General features: G+C 47.3%; 2 protein-coding genes across 2 annotated transcripts in view; one reads left to right on the top strand and one right to left on the bottom strand.

Annotated features, from left to right (window-relative positions):
* Positions 1-11,502, top strand: part of Adam12 (ADAM metallopeptidase domain 12) — a 275,101-nt gene extending 263,599 nt beyond the window's left edge. Inside the window, exons 22-23 of the mRNA XM_070011400.1 lie at positions 4,564-4,706; positions 6,362-11,502. Coding sequence (XP_069867501.1) covers positions 4,564-4,706; positions 6,362-6,422 — 204 coding nt within the window. The 3' untranslated portion in view covers positions 6,423-11,502. The remainder of the gene's footprint in view (positions 1-4,563; positions 4,707-6,361) is intronic.
* A 2,496-nt stretch (positions 11,503-13,998) lies between these two features.
* Fank1 (fibronectin type III and ankyrin repeat domains 1) overlaps positions 13,999-22,456 on the bottom strand; it is a 66,765-nt gene continuing 58,307 nt past the window's right edge. Inside the window, exons 7-11 of the mRNA XM_070011339.1 lie at positions 17,596-17,761; positions 15,551-15,694; positions 14,496-14,573; positions 14,336-14,380; positions 13,999-14,231 (exon numbers count right to left, since the gene is read on the bottom strand). Of these exons, the coding sequence (XP_069867440.1) occupies positions 14,172-14,231; positions 14,336-14,380; positions 14,496-14,573; positions 15,551-15,694; positions 17,596-17,761 (493 nt within the window). The 3' untranslated portion in view covers positions 13,999-14,171. The remainder of the gene's footprint in view (positions 14,232-14,335; positions 14,381-14,495; positions 14,574-15,550; positions 15,695-17,595; positions 17,762-22,456) is intronic.

Genomic DNA, 22,456 nt, shown 5'->3' with positions numbered 1-22,456 from the left:
GCGGGGGACCCCCTCGATCCACTAGGGACAGATGGTAGTATGTGTTAGGAAAGAAAAAGAGCAGAAAGGCAAACCTCAACACACAGGTTTCATTCGGGAGGAAAGCCTGGGATGACAGCCCAGTCTCCTTCAGCCCCAGCAGAGGCAATGGCGTGCCCCTGGCAAAGAGGGCCCTTCGCTGTGAGGCAGGAAAAGGGACAGGCGGCAGATGGAAACGGGATGAGGTGGAGGCGGGTGGAGCAATCTTATTTTGACTGAGGAGTTTCAAGGTGTCAACAGCATCTGTGTCCACTAGGGGCCTCAGCGCCAGTCACGACCTTGGTCTGAGGCCCCCTTCCAAGACCGCAGGGTGCGTTTGTTCAGGGGGAGCGGAGGGGACAGGAGATGACGGCGCGGTCAGCAGCAAGGATGGTTCTGAGGTACTGCCATCAGTGAGAGGTGAGTGCGTTCGAGTCGTTTTCCATCAGTATGTGCGTAATGGAATTCCTAACCTCTGAGGCTCCTTCACAGAACCCAGCTGCCAGGGCATTTGGCTTCTGCTCAAAGCTCCTTACTTGATCTCTGTACCCCCAGCATCAGAGGGGCTCAACACTTGGCTTTTCTTGACTCCACAGTTGCCACCAGATCCTCTCATTTCTTGTTTCTTATTTTTTTTCTGTGCTAGTACAGCAACTTGAACTCAGGGTCTTAGTACTCTCATTGGGCAATACCACTTGAGCTACATCTCCACCTCTGGGTTTTTTGGTGATTAATGAGAGATGAGGGTCTCACAGATTTTGCTGCCTGGGCTAGCTTTGAACCATAGTCTTCAGATCTCAGCCGCCCACATAGCCTGGCTTACAAGCAGAGCCACCAGCACCTGGCTAAAATTTGGGAAGAAAAATTTGGGGAGTACCTTGACCAGAATGCTTCCAGATTCCGTGCATGCCTTCCTTTCCACTTAGATTGGGTCTAAGAGCATCTTACTTACCTACTTGTTATAAGCTATGTGATGCTTTAAAACCATTAAAAGTATTTTCATCCATCCACGGTGGCTCTCACAAATAGCCCACCCTGTGACTAGCTGCAGAAGACTCACACTTAGCTTCGGTTACTTTCCCAGTGCCTCCGTGTCAATGGTTTATAACATCTCTTTTGTTCTATAAGTGGAATTCTATTTTTGTGTGTATTTGCTGGTCCTAGAACTTGGTCTCAGCGTCTAGTCTGGACACTGTCCCTCAGCTTTTCATTTTTGCTCAAGGATAACACTACCACTGGAGCCACAGCTCTACTTGTGGCTTTTTTTTTTTTTTTTTTTTTGGTGATTTGTTGGAAATAGGAATTTCATGGACTTTCCTTCCTGGGCTGGCTTCGAACTGCAGTCCTCAGATCTCAGCCTCCTGAGTGGCCAGAATTGTAGGCATGAGCCGCTGGTGTTTGGCAGAATTCTAAATCTTTGAGACAGAGACTTTGGTGTTTTCCTACCTAGCCCTTCCCCCACCCCGTGAGCTGTGTGTGCCACTGCCGGCGTTTTCTCGTGATGACTCCATCCTTCCTGCGGTGATCTCTCTGGAGAACGAGATGTGTTTGTTCCTGCTTGTCATGTGGAAGCTGGTAGCAGTTGTGAATTCCTTATGATGATGTCAAGTAGAAGAGTTATAGTTGAAGTCAGGCTTGTTTTCAAATGTCTAAAACACCTGAACGAGGTGGCTGGTGATGGAATATGGTCTGAGGTGCTGTTGACCAGCGTACTTTTGATTTTCCTGCAGATCTGGAAGAGGTTAGAAAGGAAATGGAATGAGGTTCGAATTCATTTCCTTGTTTAAAATGAAAATAGATCTGAGGAAAGATTAATCAGATGGGAGCCTCCTGGAGATGATCTGGGCCAGGCTGGACTGGACAGGGAATGCCAGGATTCACTTCTGCAGGTCAGCAAGGGGATCCCAACCCTCCCACACACACTGAAGCACGCCACAGGGGCTTCTGGCCCACTGTCCAGTGGGTTCCACGTATCCATACCTCATGTTGGAAAAGAGCACACATCTTCCGGGACCGAGCCCTTGTTCCATGGCCATTTGGTTCCCTTTAGGATACAGAAAGCCAGCATCTTACCTGGGCACCATATTGGAATGAAGCCATTTCCAGGTTTCCTTCCAAACTGCGTCCTGACTTGTGAGAACAAGGGACCATGTGCTGTCCTTGGTGCTAACGCCAGAAGTCCAGTCAGCCCCTCAACTATGTGGACTTTTACCACTCTTACCTCTTATGCTCTGCACTAGGGGATACTTCTGAGAGAATGAGATGAAGGAAGAGGACCATCAGCATAAATCAGGCCTAGTCTAGACCAGCCAGAATGAATGGCCATCCTAATTATCAGTTTCCGTGATAAATCCAAATATACTGTGATAGGCTATAACATATACATCACTTTTTCTCTGGTATTACCATAAAAACCTGACATTATCTTTATTGCCAAGACTAGAGGCTCAGTCATACTTAGCAGCAAAATTAGTATCACTTAGTAATGAGTTATTTGATCCTGTCTTGCCGTTTTATGTGCAAGTACGTTCATTTTTTACATTAGACGCTGAAATCCTGTTCATCCTTTTTGTTCCATTATAGGAATTAGAGGTTGGCCTTGGCTGATCACTCTGAGTCTGTTAGTGGGGTGAGCTGCTCTCTAAAGACAAATTCACCACAAGAGTTGTAGAGAGGCGGAAGAAGCTGACATCACTCCTTGGTGACTGTGTGCCAGGTGGATGCTAAGGGCGTCAAGGCCCAAGTGAGGGACTGTTGTGTCTCCTCTCTGCCCGCAAGGAACCTCACGTGCTCATGGGCTACTGAATGCAAAGCCTGGCCAAGCGCACACAGCTCAGCCTCCTTGGGCAATTCTGTGGTCTTCGTTCCTAAGTGGTTTGTTCAAGTCCTTATCCAGCAGCCTGCTGATGCTGCCTTTCGTGAAATCTAATGTGGAAATGTCCCTTGTGTGTGACCCAGCCCCACCTTCCCACTGCCCCCACAGAGGTGGGTGAAGACCTCTGCGTGGCTCCTCTCCTCTGCATGGATTTGTTAGCTGGTGATTCCACCCTTTCATTCTCTCCACTGAGCTCCAGTGGCTGACAAAAATGTGCTTTCAACGTCATAAGCACTGGGAGAGATTTAGCTTGTGTTTTCAGCCCGTTTTTAGGCTGAGTCCTGCGACAGTGCCTATGTTCTGCTTTGGGTTTTGACACTAGGGTCTCGCTGTGTGGTCCAGGCTGTTCATGAACTCCTGGGCACAAGAGATCCTCCTGCCTCACCTCTCCCAACCACACCTGGTGATGCCAGTGAGTTACGTCAGGCATTTACCAGGCCCTGCACCATTTCCCACAAGCCTTTGCACCCAGGCATTCTTCCGGCTTGGGCGCCAAGAGCAGAATCTCAGCCAGAGGAGAGCTATGTCAGATACTCACTAACGTACCACCTCTGTGGGAGCAAGGGTGGGACACCAGAAGAGATGGTTTGTGGGTTTGCTATCCTACTCTTTCTTCATCTGTTCTCTTGTTTCCATTTAGCCTTTTAAAAGTTGTAGAGCAGGCTGGGAAGGTGGCTCAGTGGTAGAGCGCTTGCCTTGCATGCACGAGGCCCTGGGTTCGATTCCTCAGCTCCACATAAGCAAAAAGAAAAAAAAAGCTGGAAGTGGTACTGTAGCTCAAGTGGTAGAGTGCTAGCCTTGAGCTGAAGAGCTGAGGGACAGCGCCCAGGCCCAGAGTTCAAGTCCCACGACCAGACCCCAAAAAAAAAAAAAAAAAAAAGTTGTAGAGTGCTGGGAAGGTGGCTCCATGGTAGAGTGTTTGCCTTGCATGCATGAGGCCCTTGGTTCAATTCCTCAGCACCACATAAGCAGAAAAGGCCAGAAGTGGTGCTGTGGCTCAAGTGGTAGAGTGCTAGCCTTGATCTGAAGAGCTGAGGGACAGGGCCCAGGCCCAGAGTTCAGGCCCCACGACCAGCAAAAAAAAATGAAGTTGTAGAAAGAAGTCCCTAGGAATGCTGAACCCATGGGGGCGAGGGAGGGGCGGGAGGGGGCGGGGAGTGACCACTAAGAGGCCACAGGAAAAGGGGAAGGTAGCCACTAAGAGCTGAGCCCCGGGGACAGGTGAAGGATGGTCACTAGGAATGCTGGGCCAGGGGACAGGAGAAGGTGGCCTGTCCCATCATGCAGTGCACCTACAGTTGTGGAGAAGGGAAAGTAACGTGTGGTGCTTGAGAGATTTCCCAGGCTCCTCATGTCAGATCTTTGTGTTAACTGAGAGGTGCCTGAAGTCACAGGAGAATCCCCCTCCCCTGTGGAAATCCCAACCGAAGCTGTATCTGACAGGCCCCCTGGCCCCCGAGGCATGCTCAGAGCTACACAATTCTACCAGCAAGGCTTTCCACGTTGGAAATTTGGGGGAAGAAAAGTTTGCCAAGGTTAACGGTGATGGCCCTGTTTCCTTGTACAGGGAAAGGGGTTCCATGCAGGAAGTGAAACCTTCTAGAACGTCTCAGGGAGCAGCGTCTGGTTCTGGAGCTGAGAGGACACTCACAGTTTCATGTTTATTCCAGGGACCCTGTAAGCCAAGCCCCCCTCAGAAGCCTCTGCCGGCCAATCCTTTGAGCAGAGCACCCCGGCTCACCAGCACCACAGCGGCCTCGGTAGCCAGGACCCCAGGCCAGCAGGAGCCTGGGCCCCGCCCAGCCCCCACCAGGTGAGTCTTCCTCTTTCCATCCCCATTGGGCAGCTGGGACAGGGGAGGGGAGGGCTAGGCTGTGCTTCCGGCCTGCCCCACAACAGCAGCTGGTGAGAAATGCATGTGAAAATGACCAGTCAGCCCAGCTCCGACAGTCCCAGGGGCCACACAGCCCTCGGCAGTGTGCGGGGAGGACGGAGGACGGGCTCCCGCTCCCAAGAGACCCACTTGGCCCCGTCCAGGGATCCCAGTCTTGGACCTGTGAGGGCTGAGCAGAAAATGTCGGGCAAAATGAACTGAGGTGGGGGGCTGGGAGCTTCTTTGTACAACTGAGTCACCTGCTGGGGTGGCCTGCCTGCTCCCCACAGCGCACAGACGGATCCTCTTACACCAGAGGCTGGCCCCTTCTGCGCAGGAGCCGGTACAGGGCCTTGTGGAGGTACAGCCAATTTCCAGGGATTCCTGCCAGCTAGGTATCCAGCCCAGGATTAAACCATCTTACTATAAGTGTACTAAGAACAAAGATAACGACCACTCAGAACGCCACTTTCCCTTTGCTTTTACACCTCTTGGTGACACCCCAGTGGGGATACTTCCCACTGGGCAAAATGCTACAGACCAGGCTGTGCTTCTCTGGCGGTTTATTAAACTCAGAGAAGCACACAGTGGTGCTGAGCTCACAGCCAAACAGCCCTTCCACCTCCCGTGCCCTGGCAGGATGCCCGCATTGTGAGCTCAGAGGAACCAAAGGTACCGACGCTGAGCCAGCCCTGCACTAACTCCTATCTCTGAAGGGGAAGACACACTTTAGTGATTTCATTACAGCCCTTGGGAAGAACATTTGGCCTGTGAAAGAAATAGCTGCCTAATAAATCTCAGAGATAAAGCTGGTTCGAAGGGTGGGGATGATGGTTTTAATCCTGGCTACACGAATGCAGAAAGACTGCATCGCCTCTTGCTTTATCTCATTGTGGTTTGTAGGTTGAACTTGGAGTTGCTTTTCTTATTCTGTTTCATTGGGGGGCGGGGAGTCCACTACAATGACATGAGGATGAAGGAAGTTTCCTTTTTTAAAATGGCCTTAAGTAGTGGACTGTCTTACCACTGTTTGGTAACATCGGAAGCTGACTTGAATCAGCATTCCTTTCTGAGGGCTGCCCCCCCCCCCCCCCCCCCGCCACCGTGTGCTCTGCTTTTCTCTGGGTCTTAAGAGCTGTGCTGTATAATCCAGTAGCTCCTGGCAGGTGGTGGCTGCAAGGGTAACACACTGTCATTCCAGATCCTCTGGTTAAAGGAAAATGATGACTAAAGTTAATCTGATGAATTTCTCCCCCCTCCCCCAACCATGGCTACTAGAAAACTTCATTCTCTGAGTGACTCACGCCATCTTCCTGTTTGTACGGTGCTGTTCTGGAATGAGCTGGTGGATGGGAGGGGCTGCCTTGGAGAAAGCTTCCGTTTGGTCCTTGGTTGTAAGACATTGGGAAATCTGGGTGCTTGAGCCTGGTCCTTGTGATCAACAACTCCTTCCAGAAGGAATGATGGTCTCCAGCTCTCTTAATGCTGAGACCTCAGAAGCCCACAAGAGTACAGGAAAAGACTGGCCCCGACAGCCATGTTTATAGAATCACTCCCAACACCTCTGACCACCATTTTGTTTGCTTCTCCTTCAGACCTGCTCCCAAGTATCCACCCCAAGTGTCCAGAGGCACCCGCTTTGCCTATGTGAAGTGAGCAGCAGGCCCACCGACACCTTTGTTCCACAGTGAAGACAGAAGTTTGCACTATCAACTCCAGTTGGGAGTGACATTTTTTTGTACCAACTTTGAGGGGAGGGGGGGGAAATGTTCTTAATCTTTAAAACACCAATTATTTTCAAGAACTTTGAGCTCCTGCGGCCAGTGCTGTGCTGTGCTGTGCTGTGCTGTGGTGCTCTGTGTACTTGCTCAGGTACTTGTAAATTATTAATTTATGTGCAGGGCGTTCACGGCGCGGTCGCGGCGGTAGCCGCCGCCCGCCGCTGTTTCCCATGGAAGGAGGGCTTGTCGTGCTTTGAATGCCTTCACAGTGTTGCAGGCTCCCGCCTGGTGCGATTCTGGACACAATGTTTACTTTCTGATCAAGGCTCTAGTGGAAAGCAGCTTCCCAACCACCCGCAGCGCAGCTGTGGTGGTGGCATCAGACCCGGCTCCAGAGACCCCTGTAGACGCTGGAGTGGTTTTCCTGAAAGCCTTAGCTTGGGCCAGAGCTGAGAACCTGCAGGTCCAGGCTGGGTTTCGCCTTCAGGGAGGCCTTGGGCCCTCTGCACGCTGATGGCCCCACTTGGCCACGCAGAGATGATAGGGGAGGATCTGGCTTCTGGCCAGGGATCTCTGGAGAGAACCTGAGAGGCAGACAGGAATGTGGAGGTGCGGCCACACCAAGCCAGCCACCCAGGCAGACACTTGACCTTGAGCTGACTGGCCATGAGCGTGCTTGAAGTGCAGACCATGAGGGGATCTCAGTAGTGCTCAAGGTTTTTGCTTTATGGAAACAATACCTTTTTCTGGCTGCTCTTCACCAAGAGCTGGCAACAGACCCACTATTTAGATGGGAAGGGTGATGTTTCTACACATGCCCCAGCACTTCAAACCTCCATCTCCCTGTACTGTGTGGAGCTAAGCAAATTAGTGCATTGTCTTCTCATCTGCAAGACAATGACCCCATGTTCAGACACATAGATGAGGCCTTCCGTGGGACCATGATGGTTTTCAGATATGAACTAGAAACCACTCAGTTCTGTAGATAAAATCTACAGAAGTAGGCAGCATCCTCAGCCAAATGGAAACTACAGCCAAATGTGCTCCTTGGTACAGCCCATGTCTGCTTCCCTTGTTAGTAGACACTGTACACCGAAGCCTGAGTTACCATGCAGTTCTGTCTGTTTTCTCAACCAGGTGACAGGAGTTGTGCTTAGCATAGTCTGAACCTCAAAAATTTGCATCCAACCCCTTGAGATCATGCAGTGTGATAAGGAATTCAATTTCCTGATCCTGTATTTTCATGAAGGACAAGCTTGGGCACACTGCCTCTTCCGCCTGTCACTCTCCCCGTATCTGCCTGGAGAGCTGGTTTCTTGAGATCTTTAAGGTGCCTGATCCACATGAATAATGAGGTCAAAATGCTATCCATCTTCTGGTGGGTCAGATCTGACCAGCTTCCGCATTAGAAGGCAAGAACTAACTGTTCCACAGCTTTATGATAAGACTTTCTTCAGGGTCATTTCAGTGGTTTTCCTATGCCTTGAGGCAGAAAGAAAAATATGTGCCAAGAATCTTGGCTTGCCTTCCAGAAAACACAACTGCCTTTAACTTTGCCCATGCTCTCCAGTGCATTGAAGGCAATGATGCTCGTGACTATGGGTAACTGATCCGTGGCACAAATGGCACACAAAAAGGAGCCTAGCTCTAATACATTCCAACTCCTTTAGCATGCATTTATTACATAGTTATTTCTTAAAATTGTAAGGCCATGTTAGATGCTAGTACTGCTGAGGCGATCGATGCATACAGAATTGCTGCGACAGATGTTACATTTGGTAATTGTAGGAAGGCCAAGATACTATGGAAAAGGTTTACAGAATTCAATGGTGCATTACGTGGGTACTGACTTTCTTAGATGCCCACCTCCTTAGATCTAAAATTTAGCCCCCTCTTCCTAGTGGAAGTAGAAGATGTGAACCAACTATTTTTGTTGTTGTTCTCATTTGTTACATAGAACCAGGGAGGTTAAAACTGTGATCTTATGCCACTTCTTTGATGGCCACTTCGGGGCTGTGGCCAGGGACACATTCCTATCTCCATAGTGCTAATTGCTTTTGTTAGAGCCATACAACTTATTTCTGAGTAAGAATATATTTAATCCCAATAGTTCCTCTTAGTACACAGATAATACAAGGAATGTTAAGCTTTTAAGATGCACTATTCATCAGATAAAGAATACCTGGCAATAATTTCCACTGTAGTGTAACTTTGGAACCAATAACTAGGGTTATGGTTTGCAGGGGGGAGGGAATGTATGTCTCTCTTTTTATACTCCTTAAATGATGGAATATAGTTTTTAAATCAATGATGATATTTCAATGGCAATCTAACTATGCTTTGATATTTTTAATAAAACTTTACAGGCATGGATGATAGCGTTAATTTGACTGAGAAGGTCTAGCGTCCAGACATGAGGCTGAAAACAGCTTCCTCGCCTTGGCACGGCCAGGAGAGGTTTTAGGCTCCCAGCCCCCCCTCGTGTGGAAGGAGGCGGCGAGCCTTCCAGGCATCCCATATAAACGCTTATCTCCTGACATGGTCTCCACAGTGTGTCTTCCTGACACACCAAGAGAAACAATCCATAACATTTTCCATTTGGAAATCTGCACGCAGAGGTGACACCTCCAGGGATGAATTTCTCCGGCGTACACATGTGGGATGACATCACAGAAACCACAAAAGCAACAAATTAAACTCAATGAGAACGAATTCCTGCCCTCCCCCCCCCCCCGCCCCCGCTGGTCTCGGAGGGGACATTTTTATGCCTGCTTAACTTTATTAGGAATTCTCAGGCTGAAACTACAGACCATTGTTCTCTGACAAATCAATACAACACATCAATGCATCCTGGAAAACTGCTAAAACTCTGGTCTATGTCAGAATATTCTTAGGAGCCTGTGAGCCCTTGGCGGTGCTAACCAGAGCCAGGAGCGCGGTGGACAAGCCTGCCCGTCCATCCTCCTGCCCCCTCATAGATGACGTTTACCAAGCATTCTGAGCCAGTGAGACCCTGACGGGGCTCAATGCCTGGGTAGGGCTCCCCTAAGCAACCAGAGAAGGCTCAGGACAGACCTGATCAAATCCTTCCTCACTGCTCTGAAAATTGTCCCAGCCGTCCAGGCACCAGTGGCTCATACCTATAATCCTAGTAACTCAGGAGGCTAAGATCTGAGGATCATGGTTTGAAGCCAGTCCAGGTAGGATCTCCAATTAAAGACTAGAAAGCCAGAAGTAGCTCTGTGGCACAAAGCTCAGGTACAGCATGCAGGCCCTGAGTTCAAGCTCCAGACTGACAAAAAAAAAAAAAAAAAAAATGCCCCAGCTATACACAAGTAACTAACATTCAAGTCACACCAGCCCTCCCAGAGCACTCGCAGTACCCACGCTCACCAACAGATGCCTCTATTCCACACAGGCATACACACACACACACACACACACACACACACACACACACACACACAGTCTCACACAATCTTCCCTCACACACATACACACACTGTCTCACCCTCACATGTGCACATATACACATGCACACAGTCTCTTCTTTCACACACGCACACACACTGTCTCTCTCCCTCTCTCTCTCTCACACCTGTGGTGGAGTGGACGTTGCAGTGTCCCCCTCCTTTCTCCTCTCCTCCTACGCTACAAGCCAGCCCAGTGCTGCCAGTCCCCCCTCCCTCCCTGTGGTGTCAGCAGCTGGTCCATCCACACAGCTGGACACAGAAGCCAAAAACTAATGCATCTATTTGCCTTTTCCTAGCACCATACACAAGTGCCTTACTCAGACCAAACCCAGGGCTGAGGCTACTCCATGCTCGGATGACCAAGCCTCGAATCCCAACTCCAAGCCAGCAGGGGGGTGACGGCAGCAGAGCAGAGCGGTAGACAGTGGACAGCAAAGCCCAACCTCCTCCAAGTCATGGCCTTGTGACTGGGCAGCACCCCGCGTGGGGTCCTGCAGAGTCCCTTCTATGGGCCGTCAGCCACACTGACCTCCTACCCATGGCCCTGCTTGGTTAGAAGAGAGAAAGCAGTTCAGCTATGATTACAAAATTCCCTTGTCTCACTAAGTTTCCCATTGCCATCTGTTGCTCTGTAGCTGCTTGAAAACTGTGCTAATGTAACAAGTGACACTCTAAAACAGTCCTTTCTATGCAACAAAGACCCTGCCAGGATCCAGGTGGCCATGTGCGAAGGTGCTGTTTTCCTGCCTTTGGGGACCCCCCCCCTTATTTATTTCTGGGACAATAATGGCAACTTACAATCTACACACACACACACACACACACACACACACACACACACACACACACACACCTGTTTCATACATGAAAAACTAGAAAAAGAAACACTGCCTATGAAATTTCAAGTGCCCACTGAGAGCCAGCAATTGCACATCCAGTTGTTCTCCATTGAGCGCGACCTGGATCCTGGGGTTGGGTGCCCTGTAACCCGCCCTGATTTTCTGCTTTGTCTTCAAGGAGGCTGTCTGTGCTCCCTGTCATTCTCTTAGAACGTGACTTTTTGGTCCTTAATTTAGCACATTTGAAGAACATCGGGATCATTCTAGTTTTACAAAGAAGTTAAATGCCGGTTTTTGTTCACAGCCTATGAATAGGTACCTTCATCAGGCAGTGATAGGAAAAAAACCAATCTAAGGCAGGACAAGCAGAATTAAGGAACTAATCATCCCCTTAGCTCCTTCTTCTAGGCCAATATGGTAGGTGCCCAGGAAGCCACAGTGCAGCTCCGATGCTTGTGACAGCCAAGACTCACCTTGGCCACAGGCCACTTACACTGCAAAGTTAGCATGAGAGCTACATGAGCCAGCACAGCCAGCTTGTAGTGCATCATCCATTTAGAATGCTTTGGTTTGCTTTTTGTTTTTCCACATAACTTCTTATGTTACATTCTGTTACTATTGTATATGTTACTCCTCTGGGGGATCTACAGGTAAACTCAACAAATGTCATTGTTAAGAGTATTGTATCCAACAAATAAATGGTAAACAGGTAAATACAAAGTGTGTCACGTTCATTACTGAGAATCTTACACCAGTGGTGGGGAAGCCGTTATGTGTATTCTGATTCATGGAGTGTTCAGAGCAGAAATGAAGAAGAGTGTTTGAGGGCAGGTAAGCGAGGGGGCCTGCTGCCCACTCTCTCAAGGTGAGAGTCAGGGACAGAGGTGTTCATGCACACACTGGTGAGGTTCAGGGAACCACATGCTCTTTGAGCATGAGTTCATACTTACAAAAAATAAACTTTTAATCACTTCATTGATATAAAAGATAAATTTTTAAAGTAAGCAATGACAGAACAGTTCAGACATGCAGGCAAAAAAAATGGAAATCAGCATGGTAGGTACTTGATTTTTGTAAGTAGCATTTCATCTGATTTCACAAAATTACAGAAAATATGCATGGACAGATGATAGGAAGATGATAGCTAGCTAGCTAAATAGATAGATAAATGAATGGATAAACATTATTAATGGATAGATGATAGATATAAATGGATGGATGGATGGAAAGATGACATAAATGTATGGATTGATAAATACATGGTAGATTAATGGATAGATGGATGGATGGATGGATTGAATAGACAGATAAATAGATGACAGACAGATGATAGATTAATGGATAGGTGGATTAACATCTATGGATAAACATTTATGGATAAAACATCCATAAAACGGATGGACAAAGAGAGGGAGAGGGAGAGAAAGAGAGATTGGTTACAAGAATAAAGGGATCTTCATTCCAACCAGGAGTCACTCCAGACATTAAGATGGGATGCACTCATAAATCGAAATGAATTGAAATTTCTTTGTACAACTACTTAAAGATAATTTTTAAAAATTTAAAGAGTAAGGGGATCCTCATTCCTATCTGGTGCCACGCATAGCAAAGCAAGTAGGCTTTGTGCAGTCAGTAGATGACTACACATAGCCAATAAACAGAACCAAACTCACATATCAGGTGGGATTCTCCAAACACACAGGATGTAACTTCCAAGTGCCTGTGGGGAAGAAAAGAGATCATCAAAAAATAAATTCCGTGCCCTACAATGCAATTAATTATTCTTTCCTCAAAGATGAATTTTGGACTCTCTGAAAACAGCACATTCCAATTCAGATGGTTCGAGAGCGGCCCAAGAAATGTGTAGTTAGCAAAGGCTTCCAATGGAATCTTTGAGTCATGAAGATTTATAGAAAAATCCTTGCCAGATGCTAGTGGCTCACACCTGTAATCCTAGATACTCAGAAGATGATATCAGAGGGTCATGGTTTAAAGCCAGCCTAGGTAATTAAATCCATGAGACTCTTGTCTCCAATTAGCCACCAGAAAGTTAGCACTGTGGTTGAAAGTGGTAGAGCACTAGCCTTGAGCAAAAGGTCTCAGGGACAAAGCCCAAGCCCTAAGTTCAAGCCCCACAACCGACCCCCCCCCAAAAAAAATCCTTATTCTAATATGACTAAAGCAATGCTGAGGGGAAAATTCATAGCCTTAAATATATATTTTTAAACCCACAATGAGTGGATTTAATATCTATGAAAAGAATTTATTAAATGAACAACAGAATAGATAAAAGTAGACAAAAACTAGCCAGGCACCAGTGGCTCACACTTGTAATCCTTGCTACTCAGGAAACTGAGATCTGGGGATTTAAGTTTGAAGTCAGCCAACCTGTCTGGGTTGGCTTTGAACCATAATCCTTAGATCTCAACCTTCTGAGTAGCTAGGATTAGAGTTGTTAGCTACTGGTGGGCTTTTAATTGGTCCTTTCCCACCAAGAAAATTCCACTTCTGTGAGAACCATTGTGGCGGGTTTACATCTCTAGAGATGCAAAGGACGTGTGGTCTGCTAACTTCTTTGCTGAGTTCTAGGTTTGTCTGCCAAGCTAGAGTTCTACGTTTATGTCTCCAAGCTCCCAGGCGGGAGAGTTGGTTACATTAACCCCTACTTGTCTACACAGTTACACAATCAACTTCAAAATCCTTTCTCTCCAGGGACTAAATACAGTATGAGACTCTGAGGCAAAATCCTCCAGCCACCAGCAGGCTGAGCATTTCACTGCTAGGGAGAAGTGTGTAAGCACCTAGACCAACAGCCCTGTCCCAGGAAACCTGAGCCTCGGCCAAACACGGCCCACTGAACAGGACCACAGTCTTGAGATAGGCACTTTGAACTTTGATGTGAGGCCAAGGGGCATGGAGAAAACTCTTGGGCTTTTTTAGGAGCAGCAGCACCTTGGGAGGTAGCAGCAGCCTGACAACACAGCCTGCAAGGCCTCAGTGGGTCGGGAGGGGAGAGAGTGGGAAACACATGGCAGGGGGAGGCTGCCGGGCCTGGAGGGGCTGGGGGACAGCTTCGGGGAGTGGTAGACCCAGATGTGTTTGCACCAGAGTTTCATTGGGTGTCTACCTGCGAAGCCACGGTGTGAGGAAACACCCCTGCCCTGCCGACACCCAAGGATGAGACCGCATACACACGCACTTAGGTAAAAAGATGTATTTCAACGTGGGAACAGTTGGCTGTTGCATAAAAGCCACTGTGAATCTTCAGCTAAATAAATAAACATATAGCCCTCAGAGAGACGGAGCTTCTTGCTTCTAATTCAACAGTCACTCTTTGTTTGGCATGGATGGTGTGGACAGGTGGTACTCAGGTCAGTGGATGGTAGATTTTCTGGACAGCTTTTTCCTTTCTTCTAATAAGGACAGTACATTCTAGAAAAACAAAACAAACAGTAGATGTCCTCCAAGCTTTGGGTGGGGCCTGAGACTCTGAAAGTACCAAGAAATTAGCCAGACAGGCCGAGACAGAAGCCCACCTTTCTGCCGAAAACCCGAGCCATTTCCAGCACACCCTTGCCAAACTGAAAGAGAAACAAAAAAACATATGATCCATATAAAAATATATAACAACCCACAGAACTGTAATGCACTGTTATCTTCTCCTCCGAAGAAAATCCTTTGAGAAAGATCATTTACCTCATTTTTGACACTTGGATCTGCCCCTCTGTCAAGAAGCAACTGAACCAACTGTTCGTGATTATTCAACACAGCCACCTGAAGAGAGAATAGCGCTGTCTGAGGTCCTCTCCCTGGGGGGGCCTCGGGCAGTGGGGAGGGCACGGCATGTCCCCCATGCAGAGGGCCACGGGCCTAGCTGGCCGGGCCACCGGGGCTTGACAGGCCGGCCTTCTGCTCACTGAACCGCAATTGAAAATGTCACTTGCCTCTCTGATGAAATGTCAGGGGAAAGCCAGCTAGCCCAGCACAGAGAAGCTATCTGTTCACTGCGTTAACAGATCTGTTTGGATTTTACAATGGCCCTGGGGACTACAGGTGACCACCTTCAAAGAGGCTGTCATGAAAGACAACAAAAAATACTACAGTGGTGAGTGGTGTGGTAGACACCTGTAGTCCCAGCTATTGGAGAGACTGATATAGGAGAATCACTTGACCCAGAGGTTTGAGGCTGACCTTGCAACATAATGACAACCTGTCTAAATAAAATTATATAATATATAATTATATGTAACATATTACAGATATATTACATATTACATATTGCATATATTACACTTAATTACATATTAGATAATATATTGATATATTAGATAATATTTAATATGATATACTTTGTTATATTATTATATTATACTATAATTATTACATACTCCATATAAATTATACATATTATATAATATGTAATAGAGATATTATAAATAGGTAGATCCCATGTATACTATAACTATTATTATATATATTGTAATACCATATAATAGATAACATATGTAAGGTATGATATATATCATATACTGTTATATATAATATAATACATGAGAGTTATATATTACAATAATATATTACATATTATAGTATATATTTTATACACACACACACATATATAAAGTGACCTTCCTTCCCGCACCTTTATTTATAGGCTGGTAGGGCATCACAGAAAGCCCAGGCTGGCATGTGTGGCTGACCTCACAGAAGGCCTCATGGAGAAAGGCCAGGCCCGTGAGGGGAGGACATACCATGAGAGGTGTCTTTCCATCTTTGTCCCTCACATTCACATCAGCCCCAGCGTCGATGAGGACCGAGGCCACCTTCTGGCTTCCAGACACCGCAGAGACTCTCATCAGCGGGGTCCACCCGGAACCCGTGTCCATGACGTCCACCTGGGATGGCAGAGGAGGGGCCGTCCTGAAGAAGGAAGAGTCACCCCCCCCCGCCCGCACTCCCCCACCGGGGTGCGGGGGCTGCGGGAAGCCCAGGTCTCCCGCACTGTGGTCTCATTGTCTTGAAATGCAGCAAAGATGGCCTGGCCAGCCGGCCTGCCCCTGCCCCGGCTGAGCCCGCCTGCTTGTTCTGGCCTAACTTCCCGCCTGTCTTTAACGTGGTGGGGTTTTGTTTATTTTTCTTCTATGTATCTTTGAAAGTACTTCACTTCCTTTCTAGAATAAGATGGAAGACCTACACCCTCACACACGACAGTAAGGCCTTCTCCATTTTAGGTAGGACATCTATCCTAAATGCAAAGGGGCAAATCCGTGACACATGATCTAATCTGCCAGGGTGGCCAACTCAATTCCTTCTCCACACACAGTGTCCCTAGTAGCAGACTCAGTTCCCTAGACTCAATTCCCTCAGTGCTGTGCTTTACGAGACCCATGGTGAAGTAATAAGATGTCAACTGTTTCCTCTGCAGCTTCAGAAGAGCATCCCAACGGAATCACCAGGTCCTGGCCGGTTGCCTAGGCCTCCCCAGGCTGGCTGTGTGTGTGTCTTAAATCATCTCCTACAACCAAACGAATAGCCGAGGCCCACAAGCCCATGCTAGTTAATAGTGACCCATAATCACCTAGGCGACGCAGTTGCACATGTTCACACACATTTTTCTGTTTGGATTCAGAAAAGTCAAGAGTCTTTCCAGTCTCTCACAGTTCACCACTGGTAGGAACAGTCCCCTTTGGAGTAAGTATCACTGGACATTTGGGAAGAGAGTGGTGAACTCTGCTGGGTGCCCTCGTCCGCCCCCACTGTCCTCCGCAGCAGCCAGCGCGCCAGCTGCCCACAGCATCTGACCACCACCTGCAGCCACCCAAGACCTCCCGGGGGCACGCCACGCGGCTCTGCCCTCCACAACATGGCTCCTGTGCTCCAGAAAAAGGTGGAACTTAGCCCAAAGTGTGCTCAGAGCTAAGCCCAGACAGCCTACATTTCCAAAATCCCAGCGTGTGTGTGATCAGACCAAAGACTGTCCAGTTGGGGATCTTTCTCCCTTTCAACAACAACAACAAAAATAATTAACCTTTTTTCAACCATGGGGCTGAAACGTGAGCACCAATCATCATAAACCTAGCGAGGGGCGCACAGCTGCTGAGAACAAGTCTAACACCCTGTGGGAGATGGGAATTTGCTTCATCTGAGTTGAGTTTTCAGGTCCTTGGTGCAACTGCCCAGTGCACGGCTGCCATCTGGCAATCACAGCCCACCGAACTCATCCGATCTCAATTTCTAGGCCTTGACATTTTCAGTCCAAGTCTTTGAAGAAACTAAGGAGTTCCCTTACCATTCTTGATCTCATTATAATTACCTTTCTCCAAATACCTACACATGTCCAAGCAGCCCAACTCCTTATTTGTCACACCAGATTTACACTCCTGATGACCTACAAACAAATGCAGGCCGAGGCGCCTGTGCCCTGGCAAAGATGCGTGCCTGCCTGCAGCGAAGATGCGGGGAGCTGAAAGGCCTCCATCTCCCCTAGAGCCAGCTTGCCCTTGGGGACTGATTTGTAACCAGCACTCTCTAAAGCTAACCACACACCAAGCAACAGGAAGCACTGTGGCCATCCCTTCTTCACTATCCTTGTGTCTTCAGCGCTTAAAGCACTGTCTGGCACGAGATAGATGCTCAGGCTTCTTCCTACATGACGCCACACCACGACCATCGGAAGCCTCATGATTGATCCCATCCATTCTCCAAAGCCTGGCAGACTTCTCCTGATAAGTTAGAGACCTTTCTCCAGTCCTGGGTCCTGTAGAAAGCACTTCCGGCCCAGAAGGAAGCCCCGTACCTCACAGCCCTCCTTGATCATCCACTCGATCACGGGGCAGTGGCCTCCATCTGCAGCCCAGTGCAGCGCTGTACAGCCCCCCAGGTCTCTTGCCTCCCACGAAGCTCCGTGTCGTCGGAGATACTTCACGACATCAAGGTGTCCTTCGTAGCATGCGAGCATCAGACTGCAACACAAAGCAGCAGCAGCCTCCACCCTGAGTGCCATCCTGAACCCAGGACCACATTTAACCCACTCGCTTCACCTGAAACCTGATTTCATTGGTTTTTATTTCTACACATCATCCATCTGTCCCCCAAATGAGTAGCTACACAAAATATACTATCTCCATATGAGAAGGGAAAGAAAGGATACCAGAGGAAGTGACCTTAGAACCTTACAATCCACAAGAGACGCTGGACACATGTTGTCTGATTCTGTTTTTAGGAAATGTTCAGAATAGGCAAGTCTCTAAGAGCCAGCTACCAGGCTGGTGGATTCCCTTGGCTACAGGGAAGAGGTATGGAGTGACTGAGCGAGGATGTGGAATCTTTTGGGGATGATGGAATTAGGTGGTGGCTGCTGCACAATTTTGTGAACACCTTTTTGAAAGCCAAATTGTATGTCTTCAAGGGTGTGTCTTATGGTATATGACTTTTCCTCAGTAAGAAAAGGAATAATGACTGTAACTAAGTGTAAAATACTGGAGTTTAGAACATCTATAGTCCCTGATGATAATTAAAGAAAAAAGGAAAAGGAAAAAAAAACTCATTTGCTACTACTAGAGATAACAAGTTTGAACTCAGGGCCTGGGGCTCACTTAACTTGCTTGTGCTTGGTGCTCTACCAGTTGGACGATACTTCTTACCCAGCATTTTGCTGGTTAGTTGGCAATGGAGTGATGCAGTCTCTTGGGCTTTTCTGTTTGGGTGGCTTCAAACTGCAGTCCTCCAGATCTCTGCCTTCTATGCGAAGTGTGTAAGTGGGAGGCACTGGTATCCGGCTCCTCATGGCTGTCTTTAAATGCACACTTCCAAATTTCTTCCAATTCATATTTCCAACCACTCCATGAAAGTATCCTTCTTGCTCTCTCTCTACCAGTGCTATTGTTTTTTAATTAACAACCTTATAGGTGGTTTTTTTAATCACTGGTAAAGTTGAACATTTTTCATACGGATTGTTTACTTTTTTCCAGAAAATTGCTTTTTCCCACTGTATAGCTCTGTGTTTGGAGTATGAAGATGTGTGCATGTTTTCTACACTTTGCAGATAACATCCATTAGATATTTCCTCCTCTAGTCCTTACCTCTGTAGTCAAGGTGTTTAAAATATATCATGTATATTATTAGTCTTTTCCTCAGCAATGTCTTTCATATTGTATGCCTTTCACGTTACAAGATCAGATGAGAGTATACTTGCTTCTGGGTGGTTGTGGTCATTTTTATCCTTAATTCTCGCTCACGGTGTGTTACTTTAAGGCCAAAATCAAACTTAATGTTTTTGTCTTCAAAGGTCCTGTTTTTCTAACACCTTCCTCACTGCTTTTTGGTTCCCATTATCAGGTGTTAAGTATGTGTTTATACACATTCACCTTAGGATTTCTATTTATCTTTTTCCCATTCACCTGGACCAGTGTCACCCTACTTTAATAACTATGACTTTTTTAAAGCGTTCTCATAACAGTCAAAGCAAATCCTTCTCTGATCTTCTCAAAGTTTTAGAAGCTGATATCATCTATTTGTTCTTCCAGGAAAGTGACAATCATTTTGATGGTCACTGTGTTTGAGGCAACATTCGATCTATCTGTTAATTTGGGGGACACTGGAATCGCCCTGGGAGTTGAGCTCACCCTGCTGGCCTGTGGCATACATCAACTACTTTAAAATCTTGGTGTCTCTCGGTATAGTTGTCATAGGCTTTCTTTTCGTTCAATTTTATTACCGTTTCAGATTTCCTTTTCAATTCTTCTTTCTCTTTCTCGTCAGTTTCATTAACCGGTAATTTCAGGTATTGTTAAGTTGCCTTGAAGTTGCCCGCGTACCTGAACCTCCTTATTAAGCTCAAGTATTTGAAATTGCATTCTCTCAAGTTCTGTAGTACAGGATTCAAGCCTCTGATTCCAGACCTTTCCAAAGCTAATTGGCCTTCCACAAGCCACCCAACATGAACTGACAAGCTATCACCTGTATCTACCAGCACTGTTTCACCCATGTTTCAAAGGTTAACTCCTTCAATGCTCTCGACAGCACCAAAGGTAAGTATTTCTCTTATTATTGTTTCACAGAGGGTGAAATGGAGCAGTGGGGAGGGGCACACAGGTGTGTCTGTCCATCCCCGCCCGTGCTGGAGACCTCCTTCCCGTCTCACTGGTGTCTGTCTATCCTCGTCCATGTGGAGGACCTCCTCTCCCACACAGGCTTCACTACTAACTTAGACAAGGAATTTGCCAGTGCTAGGAATGACACTGGAGAATTGTCTGAGATTATTAAAAAAGAAAAAGAACATCAGCTCTGTGTGGTGCTGGGCATGTGTGTACCTGTAATCCCAGCTCCTCAAAAGGCTGAGACAGGACCATCACAGGGCTGGGAGCAGCCTGTAAAACACAGATCTCCACCCCGAGCAGCTGGGATTCCTGGAATGCGCCACCACACCCAGCTCTTTCTCCCACTCCAGGGTGTGAGTAATGAACGCTCTGTGGCCTCTCAGCTTCCTTCCCCTCTGCTCCAGAGAAGTTCACAATTATTTCCTTAAACTCCTTGCCTGGAAGGATAGGCTCAGTGGTAGAGCGCTTGCCTTGCATGCATGAGGCCCTGGGTTCGATTCCTCAGCACCACATAAGCAGAAAAAGCTGGAAGTAGCACTGTGGCTCAAGTGGTAGAGCGCTCGCCTTGAGCTGAAGAGCTGAGGAACAGTGCCCAGGCCCAGAGTTCAGGCCCTACGACCAACAAAAATAAAAAAATAAAATGAAGTAAAGTATCCATCTCAACAAATATACCAAATCTACTGTTAAGACACAAAGCACCTTTTTCTTTTCATACTCAATTTCCCTCCATTAGATCAAGTGATATCATCGCAGTATTTAGGCAACTGAGGTAGGACAGTCATGAGTTAGTTCAAGGCCAGCCTGGGCTACATAGTAAGGCCTGGTCTCAAAAACAAATTTTTTTAACAAATTGCTCTACAATCATTATTATGTCCCCCTCTCAATTTCTTTTTTTTTTTTAAATTGTATTTTATTTTATTTGAGAACATACTGTACAGAGGGGCTACAATTACATGGGCAGGATAATCCCCCTCTCAATTTCTAATGTTCTCTCCTCTCGTATTTTCAAGAGATTGGTCTATACTGATTGTACTTTTTTTTTAAGAGGCAACTCTCTTACTTCTCAGTAAACTTTCTCCTTTTTTGATGAATCAATTCATATTCTTATTTTAATTTTTTTACCATTTTTCTATCTTTGTAAAACACAAAAACTTCTCTAGACAATGGCGTAGTCCTACACTAACTTACGAGTTATGTGGAGAATACTCTAAGTCTGGGAGCTTGTAGATGTTATTTAAAACTCGCTCCTGAGCCATGTCCAGAGGATGGAACAGGGCATTGCAGGGGCTTTTCTTAGGGTCCCTCATTCTCCTGGGAGCAGCAGACCACAGAGAGATGGGGGGTAAGGTGGGGATGGAGGCCACGTGCATCCACAGCTCGCTCTCCATAGGTCCATCATTAGCAGCAGCGACAGCCTGACAGCCTGCCGTCCAGCAGAGGTCAGCACCCCGCGGGACCCTGCCTTCCATGCCGCATCCTCACACCACATCCTTCAGGTGCCTTCTGACACCCTCTGCAGGCAAAAGTGGCATTTGGCCCAGGATGACTGACCGCAGAGCCCACACAGACGCACCTGTGTCTGAAGGCTACATGCCTGAGTCCCTAAGTTAGGGCATGCATACATGCCTCAGGGTGCCCAAGCTATGCTGAACCAGCAGAATCTGCCCTTGGGAGATGTAGGCCCAAAGCCCCCCTGAAGCCACTGTGACAACAGCTTGATTTGCTCCTTTAATCCTGCAGGTGGGCAGGCTTGCTGGCTTAGAAATGGCTGGATGTTTTCTTGAGACTGCTCTATCTAGCATCTGTGTGCATCGGTGTGCATCGGTGTGCGTGTGTACAGTGGGAACCACACGTATCACACTTTGCTCTCTGTGCACCACAAGCACCAACACTAGAGCCAGACATGTGAGAGGCAGCTGATAAATACTGGTGGGCTAGCATTCATTAAGTCTGCTACTAAGTCAGTGAGTAGTCATGCCTTCCCTCTATCCTTTGTTAATGTCACGCTCTTTTTCGTGAACTTTCCTGTCATGGGCTCTGCCCTTCGTGGCAACCTCCTGAAAGCTCTTTTGTGGTTATTGTCCATGCTGATCTCTGGCTGCTTCTTTAGACATATCTGGAATCTTTGGAAAACAGGAGAGAGCTGGAAGGGAACCAGAGTCCTAGGAGAGCAGCACCGTGCTGAGCACGCCGCTGACGGTACCAGGAGCACTACAGGAGGAGGACACATTGGAATAGATGCTCCACTCCAGGCCTGGGGGGGGGGGGGAGGGAGAGCAGAAGGGAACCACCACCGCCCCTCAGGAGGTACAGCCCTCAGCACTTCCAAACCAAAACCAAAGTGGAGATCTTCGACCTTTGTTGCCTTAGTCTATTCAGCTTTTACAACCTTCACCAGATGACGGTCAGCGTTTTCCTGACTGCCTAAATTTCACTGAGGCCAGTACCAAGAATTGAACCCAAGATTATAAACAATGTGAAAAAAAATGAAAAAGCAATGATTATACTATGACCGTAAGAAGCCTACTTTAGAAAGAATGGCTCCTTTTAAAAAAAATC

This window comes from Dipodomys merriami, unplaced genomic scaffold (assembly GCF_024711535.1).
Source record: "Dipodomys merriami isolate MVZ:Mamm:240054 unplaced genomic scaffold, mDipMer1.0.p SCAF_82, whole genome shotgun sequence".
Lineage (NCBI taxonomy): Eukaryota > Metazoa > Chordata > Mammalia > Rodentia > Heteromyidae > Dipodomys > Dipodomys merriami.
This window is presented reverse-complemented; position numbering and strand designations above follow the sequence as displayed.